Here is a 7,873-nt window from a genome sequence, read left to right on the forward strand (position 1 = left end):
CGCAAATGACAGCTATGTAATTGACGTAAAATGACAGCTATGTAATGACGTATGGATGACAATTTGATATTTGTAAGAAATCAATATTAAAACTATTTCTATTAAATAAATAATTAACAAGTGGATTGAAGTGAAGTGAAGTTTAATTAATAATGCCGCGACCAAGACGATCGAATCTTTCCCGACAAAGCCGTAATGCAAGAAGAATACAAAATACTGCAAATGAAAGGACTGAAGAAGAACAAGAAATTGCACGTGAACAGCGCCGCGATAGTATGGCTCGACTTCGTGCTTCTCAATCACGAGAGCAAAGTGAAGCAGCCCGTGAAACAGCTCGGTTGGCAATGCAGAATCGTCGAGCGAACAACAGAAGGCAACAAATAGATAATTTGCGACGCAGAACAAGATATTTAGCTGATTTGAATCGAGCAGTGTTTCGATACGATTGCAGCAATGATGACAGCTTGCATCCTAGCGTTTGCATTGGGCAAATGGACGTTGTTTGCGAGTATTGTGGTGCATTAAAGTTTTCCGGAGAAACGCCTGGATTATGCTGCCTTAATGGTAAAGTGAAATTGCCAGTGTTGACTCCGCCACATGAGCCATTGTATTCATTGCTTTGTGGCGAAACACAAGAATCACGCCACTTTCTTGCAAATACTCGAAAATACAATAGTTGTTTCCAAATGACGTCATTTGGGGCAGACATTATCGAAGAAGGAGGATTTAATCCGACATTTAAGGTATTTATTTTTGTACTTACATAGAATGTAGTTAAAGAATAACTTACTTTATCAATTGGTATGTATTATATTTGCTAATACTGAACTCTACTCCCCCACAGAAAAAGTGTTTATAACCCAGTTAATACTGTCTGGTTTTTATTTTGTAGATACAAGGACAGATTCACCATCGAATTGGATCATTACTACCTTTCGGAGATACACAGAATAAATTTTTACAAATATATTTCATGGGCAACATGGAAGAACAACTTGATCGACGCGTAGGGATCAATGCTGGAATGAAGCGAGCAATTATTCAAGACTTGCAGTGTCTGCTTCATGAACATCATGCGTTGGTCAGGTTGTTTAAGAGTGCTTTAGAGCGCATGCCAAATGATGACTATAAATTTGTCATCAAAGCAGATAAACGACCATCTGGAACACACGAACGCACATTTAATGCACCAACAGTAGACGAAGTTGCCATCCTGATTGTTGGTGAACAATTGGAAAAACGCGATATTGTGCTTACACGTCGCGATACTGGGCAACTGCAACAAATATCTGAAACTCATCGATCATATGACGCATTGCAATACCCACTGATGTTTTGGCAAGAAGATGGATATTATTTTAATATTAAAATTATAAATCCATTGAATGGTAAAGTATCAGTATCTTAATAATGGTTAATGTCTGTATTATTTGTCTTTGAAATGGTTAATTATCAAATTTTTAATTTCAGGTGAAGAAACTACAAAGAAAGTTAGCTCAATGAATTATTATGCATATCGTTTGATGATTCGTCAAAATGCTGACAACTATTTGCTGCGGTTTCGTCGATTGTTTCAGCAGTATTGCGTTGACATGTATGTAAAAATAGAAACGGAACATTTAACATTTATTAGGTTGAACCAAGCCAAACTGCGTTCTGAGGAGTACATCCATTTACGTGATGCAGTTAGTACTGAAGGAAATGCAGCTAATATTGGTCGATTAACTATTCTGCCGGCGACGTACATTGGTGGCCCACGTCATATGCATGAATATGCACAAGATGCAATGACATATGTTCGTCATTACGGCCGGCCAGATCTCTTTATTACTTTTACCTGTAATCCAAAATGGATAGAAATTACTCAATTGCTGCTTCCCGGACAAACATCAAATGATAGACACGACATCACAGCACGTATATTCAGGCAAAAAATTCGGTCCCTGATGAACTTTATTGTTAAACAACGCGTCTTTGGAGATACTCGATGCTGGATGTATTCAATGAAATGGCAAAAGCGAGGCCTGCCGCACGCACACATTCTTATTTGGTTAGTGGAAAGAATTCAGCCTGACCAAATAGATGATATCATATGTGCCGAGATTCCTGATCATGAAGTCGATCCAGACCTACATGATGTTGTTACTACTAATATGATTCATGGACCGTGTAGTGCCATCAATCCCCAATCACCTTGCATGGTTGATGGAAAGTGCTCTAAACGATATCCACGGAAATTAACGGCGGAGACTGTCACTGGCAACGATGGGTATCCGCTGTATCGGCGTCGATCACCAGATGACAACGGTCGAACTGTCACAACGAAAGTGAAAAGAATGGATTTCGTTGTCGACAACAGTTGGATTGTTCCATATTCGCCACTTATTTCTAAAACGTTCAAGACACATTGCAACGTTGAATACTGCAATTCAGTTAAGTCCATAAAATATATTTGCAAATATGTCACGAAAGGCAGTGATATGGCGGTTTTTGGATTGCAATCCTCAAATACCAACGATGAAATTTCACGCTATCAAGTTGGTCGTTATGTGAGCTGTAATGAAGCGATTTGGCGTATATTCGCATTTCCAATTCACGAACGTCATCCTACTGTTATACATTTTGCGGTGCATCTGGAGAATGGTCAACGAGTATATTTCACGGCTTCGAATGCTACGCAACGTGCTGAAACACCTCCAGCAACTACATTGACCAGTTTTTTTGCAATCTGCCAAAGCGATCAGTTTGCACGAACTTTGCTTTACTCGGAGATGCCACGTTATATACTTGGAATGCTTCATCCAAGAATTTTCAAAGACGAAAACAAGGTGATGCGGTTTCTGGGTATCCAGATGTGCGTTCTACTGATGCTCTTAATCTATGTATACAGTTCATCCAAAGAATGATGAATGTTTCTATTTGCGGTTGTTGCTGGTAAATATGCGTGGGCCAACTTCATTTGAGACACTACGAACTGTTAATGGTGTAATATTCCCAACATATCGTGCTGCATGTGAAGAATTGAACTTATTAGAAGACGATACCCATTGGGATACGACAATCGCTAAAGCCATTATCTCTGCATCTCCAAGTCAGATACGCACATTATTCGCTATCATAATTTCGACATGTTTTCCATCAAACCCATGTAACCTGTGGCACAAATACAAGGATAGTATGTCAGAAGATATTTTACATCAAAGTCGTGTCAGTTCCAGAAATCACGATATTGAGATGAATGAGGAGATACATAATCGTGCTTTACTCTTGATCGAAGATATGTGTTACCTCATGTGCGGTAATTTATTAATCAGGTTAGGAATGCCAGCGCCAAATCGTGAAATGAATGACGCATTTAATCGAGAATTGGAACGGGATCGTGAATATGATCACCAGGAATTAGATTTAGTAGTTCAAAGGAATGTACCCCTGTTGAATTACCAACAAAAGGAAGTTTATGATACTTTAATGAAAGCAATCGCTGATGAAAATGGTGGTTTAATATTTCCTAGATGCCCCTGGTGGAACTGGCAAGACATTCCTTATGTCATTAGTTTTAGCAACTGTTCGGGCGAGATCCAACATAGCGATTGCAGTTGCTTCTTCTGGAATAGTAGCCACATTGTTAAAAGGATGCCGTACGGCTCATTCGGCATTCAAATTACCGTTAAATCTTCAAACTATTGAAGAACCAACGTGTAATATTGCAAAACACTCAGCAATGGCCAAAGTTTTAGCGGCATCGAAAATCACAATGGCGCATAAACGTGCATTAGAAGCACTTAACCGAACATTAAAAGATTTACGCAATGACTCGAGATGTTTTGGAGGAGCAATGAGTTTACTGTCTGGCGATTTCCGCCAAATACTGCCAGTAATTCCAAGATCTACGGCTGCCGATGAAATAAACGCTTGCCTCAAATCGTCAAATCTATGGCGCTATGTGAAGAAACTGCAGCTGACAACAAACAGAGTTACATTGCTTAATGATACATCTGCTGAAGATTTCTCGGAGCAATTGCTGACTATCGGTAATGGTCAAGTACCTGTCGATGAATCGAGCGGATTAATATCATTTCCGAATAATTTCTGTAATTTTGTCTCATCAAAAGACGAACTTATTAACAATGTATTTCCAAATATTATTTCTAACTACAAAAATAATGAATGGTTGAGTGAGCGAGCAATTTTAGCGGCTAAGAATAAAGATGTAGATGACCTGAATTACATAATTCAAAATAAGATCGTTGGAACAATGCATTCATTCAAATCTATTGACTGCATCACAAATGAAGATGAAGCCACCAACTATCCAATTGAATTTTTAAACTCTTTGGACGTGCCTGGCTTACCACCGCACAATTTACGCCTAAAGGTTGGCTCCGTAGTAATCATGCTTCGAAACATAAACCAACCAAAACTGTGCAACGGTACGCGTTTGGTGGTTAGTAAATTGATGAACAATGTAATTTACGCTACGATAATGATAGGAAAATTCAAAGGTGAGGAAGTTCTCATTCCGAGGATCCCGATGATCCCAACCTTTATGCCGTTTGAATTTAAAAGACTTCAATTTCCGATACGTCTTGCATTTGCCATGACCATCAACAAATCACAAGGCCAATCCTTAAAAGTTTGTGGTTTAAATCTAGAACATTTATGTTTTTCCCATGATCAATTATACGTGGCATGTTCACGGGTCGGAAGACCATCTGCGTTGTTTGTTTTTGCGCCTGATCAGCTAGTTATTAATATTTAAAACAGCGAACAAATTTAATGTTTCTTCCGTCATCGCAATTCTCAAATAATTTTTGGCCTGTTTTAAAGTTGAAAATGATCTTTCACCAGTTGCGTTAGTAACCATCAACGATAAGAAGATTCTTAGTGCTATTTCTACGTTTGGGAAGGTTGCAATTATATAAATTATATTATTTTTATGCAAAAGCTCCATCACAAAAGTAGTACTGTGAGTTGTTGGAATTTTATACTCAACTTGGCCTAGTAGTGACATTATAAAATGTTTTAATTAAATACACTCACTTGCTAAAGATGTATCCAAGTAATTCGAATAAATATTCACTAATACTGACGCTTTATCTGGAATCACGTAATCCTCTTAAAAAGGTAGAGAAAGGTAGAGAAAATAAATATGAGAAAGTGATGGCAAGATCTTCATAAGCTTTTCTTCGAGATTTCAGATTATTTACCAAATAATTAATTTGTTTATACAGCACTTGATTTCTAATCTTATTTTGCGGTGTAAGAATCTCTTCTGTATCTGGTTCGTCAAACTGTAATTTTCTTTTAGGACTTCTAATTTCTTTGTTGTATTCCATTTGTTGTAATAAGAGCTGCTCCTTTTGTTCAAATAAAGTACATTTATCACAAAGAGACTCGTAAAAATGTTATATTGAGCTATACAAAGACGAACATGTATGTAAGTCCATATTTGCGCTTTGTAAAGATTTACTCGCTAGCTCAGTCCTTTCCAGTTCTTCGAACCAAAAGGCAACATAAATACCAAATTCTAACGTAGCCATCTTTTCGTGTAAATTGTCTGCTTCACAGCGAACTGGCATCTTCTCGTCGTCGTTAGATAATGACTCTAAAAGTGCTTGCTTTATACCTTGATAGCATAAATTTCTTCTTCTTAAAGTGCCCTCTCCTCAATGGAGGTTGGCTACTACAATTTTAAACTCTTCTCTATCTTCAGCTGTTCTTATTAGCTGTTCAAAATTTAGCCCTGTCCATTGTCGGATGTTTCTGAGCCACGATAGTCTTTTCCTTCCTAGGCCTCTCTTTCCCTCGATTTTTCCTTTCACTATAAGTTGGGCATATTGGTACTTATTATTTCTCAGTATGTGGCCTAGGTATGATGTTTTTCTAACTTTTACTGTGTTAAAAAGTTCTCTTTCCTTGCCTATTCTATGCAGCACTTCTTCGTTTGAGGTATGTGATGTCCATGAAATTTTGAGTATTCTCCGGTAGATCCACATTTCAAAGGCCTCCAATTTATTTACGGTTGATGTTTTAAGGGTCCACGTTTCAACTGCATATAGAAGAGTCGACCAGACGTAGCATTTTGATAAACGTGGTATAGCATAAATTAAGAGCTTTTAATGCATTAAATCCTCCTGACCATCGAGTCACATTAACTCTTTTTGGAACAAATGTTGTATGGCTACATTTTTTCAATAGCTCAGTGAGTCGTTTCCATCTGTATGTTGAAGCTGAGAAAAAAACATAAATTTCTTCAGCAACTAGAAACAAAGAAGTACTTTACATAGTGCATTGTGCTGCATGTTACACAATCAAATTTAGGGAATGGACTGCACATGGTACGTATTTTGCCAAACTATTCGTAGATTTTATTCGGGCTTGGAGACCGCTATAAACGCCAGACATGTTACTCTCATTGTCATACGATTTATATTCAGGTGGGACAAAATTTTTACAATGCTGGCTGCCATATCTTCGGCTTTGTGGCCAGTGTTGTCTAAAGACTGTATGAACCTCTCGACAGGTGTTCCAGTGTCCGAGCAATACCTAATAATAAATGTCATTTGATCTGTACGTGTTATATCAGGCGTAGAGTCAACACTGACAATATTGGCCACAATGAATTTGTTTTACAATTTCTTCTAATATGTTGTTCGAAAGCACTTGCAAAAATTCAAAACAAATCGTTTTTGATAAATAAGATTTTGAACCACAGCCTTTTGTAGCATATTTTTCAATATGTTCTTTTAAAAGAGGATCATATTCCGCCAACAACTCTAGTAATCCAAGGTAGTTGCCATTGCTAGTAGAACCAAATTGTTTGTCAGTTCTTTTAAAAGGTAGTCCTTTTTATTGCCTGGATTTGGTAAAACAAAGCTGAATCTTGGGTTTTTTTTAATACTGCATTTAATTTTTGTTGTTTTTCTTTCACCTTCCCACCTTCCTATCCGCTCATTTTTTAGAAACGTCACGAAAACACTTTACTAATAAATAAGTAAAATTTGAGACTAGTCTCGAAAACTGCACTAACACGACTGACGACTTACATTGACATGGCGTGTTGGAGCCGGACACGCTGCCGCCAGGCGTCGTGGCGCTGGCCGATTTCCCGGAAACATGAAATGTGTTTTTGTGCGACCTGCTACCGCTGGCACAAATCTTATCTGTAACGAGACGAAGTTTTATTACCACGCCATTTCAGAAAATCAACCCCATAAATTTAAAATATCCACATATAGAATTAAAATGTGATGGGAGCGACGTACCGCCTCTCAAAATTTACCGCCGAGGGCTAATAGTCCCATAGCCCCTCCTTAACTCGACACTGATTATATGTTAGGCAAACGGTTAACCAATTTAGACAAAATTCAATCTTTCCAGCATTCAGACCCCAGAACTAGTCAAATGATTGGGCACCCAAACCTTGGAGAATCACAGCAGCCTAGACCGACAAGTATGAGTGGAATATCAGGTACCACAAACAAGATCCTCCAAAATTTCACACGAACTACCAAGCACAGTCAAAGTTTACCCTCGATGAAATATACAATATACAATGTCAAGCAGTTAGGTAAAAAGATAATGCCAACTACCATTACTATGAACCTGAGTATGAAAATTTTCAAGATGCTAACGAAAATCAACAACCAGAATAAGAAGAAGACGTAACTCTTCGAGAGGATCCAAGCAAAGCAGCCGAAGCGTAATAGAACTGCGTTCATTTTCAGATAAGAAGGAGCTACCGTATATCTAAATTTCTAAGCCTCCTTTACGATTTTTATCGATACAGAATTCACAAAATCTTTTCTTAATCCAGAAACAGCTTCTTCATATTTTCTAAATTACATAAAAAATGTACCTTTCGTAGTTACAT

The 7,873-nt window shown here is 37.8% G+C and overlaps 2 protein-coding genes across 2 annotated transcripts; both read left to right on the plus strand.

The window, feature by feature from the left end:
• Positions 1–275: 275 nt before the first annotated feature.
• On the plus strand, positions 276–2,906 carry LOC140431648 (uncharacterized). Its single transcript, XM_072519537.1, has 3 exons — positions 276–743; positions 893–1,388; positions 1,471–2,906. Exons 1-3 carry the CDS (start codon positions 276–278, stop codon positions 2,904–2,906), a joined length of 2,400 nt encoding a protein of 799 aa, XP_072375638.1.
• Positions 2,907–3,754: 848 nt separating this feature from the next.
• On the plus strand, positions 3,755–4,759 carry LOC140431649 (ATP-dependent DNA helicase pif1-like). Its single transcript, XM_072519538.1, has one exon. It carries the CDS (start codon positions 3,755–3,757, stop codon positions 4,757–4,759), a length of 1,005 nt encoding a protein of 334 aa, XP_072375639.1.
• The last annotated feature ends 3,114 nt before the right edge of the window (positions 4,760–7,873 follow it).

This window comes from Diabrotica undecimpunctata, unplaced genomic scaffold, assembly GCF_040954645.1.
Source record: "Diabrotica undecimpunctata isolate CICGRU unplaced genomic scaffold, icDiaUnde3 ctg00001063.1, whole genome shotgun sequence".
Taxonomy (NCBI): Eukaryota; Metazoa; Arthropoda; class Insecta; order Coleoptera; family Chrysomelidae; genus Diabrotica; species Diabrotica undecimpunctata.

Bases quoted from the DNA above. Each gene is read 5' to 3' on its own strand.
- LOC140431648 (XM_072519537.1), top strand. From the start codon at position 276: ATGGCTCGACTTCGTGCTTCTCAATCACGAGAGCAAAGTGAAGCAGCC. The intron at 744-892 runs GTATTTATTTTT...TTTATTTTGTAG, and splicing joins GATTTAATCCGACATTTAAG to ATACAAGGACAGATTCACCA. The intron at 1,389-1,470 runs GTAAAGTATCAG...TTTTAATTTCAG, and splicing joins AATTATAAATCCATTGAATG to GTGAAGAAACTACAAAGAAA.
- LOC140431649 (XM_072519538.1), top strand. From the start codon at position 3,755: ATGGCGCATAAACGTGCATTAGAAGCACTTAACCGAACATTAAAAGAT.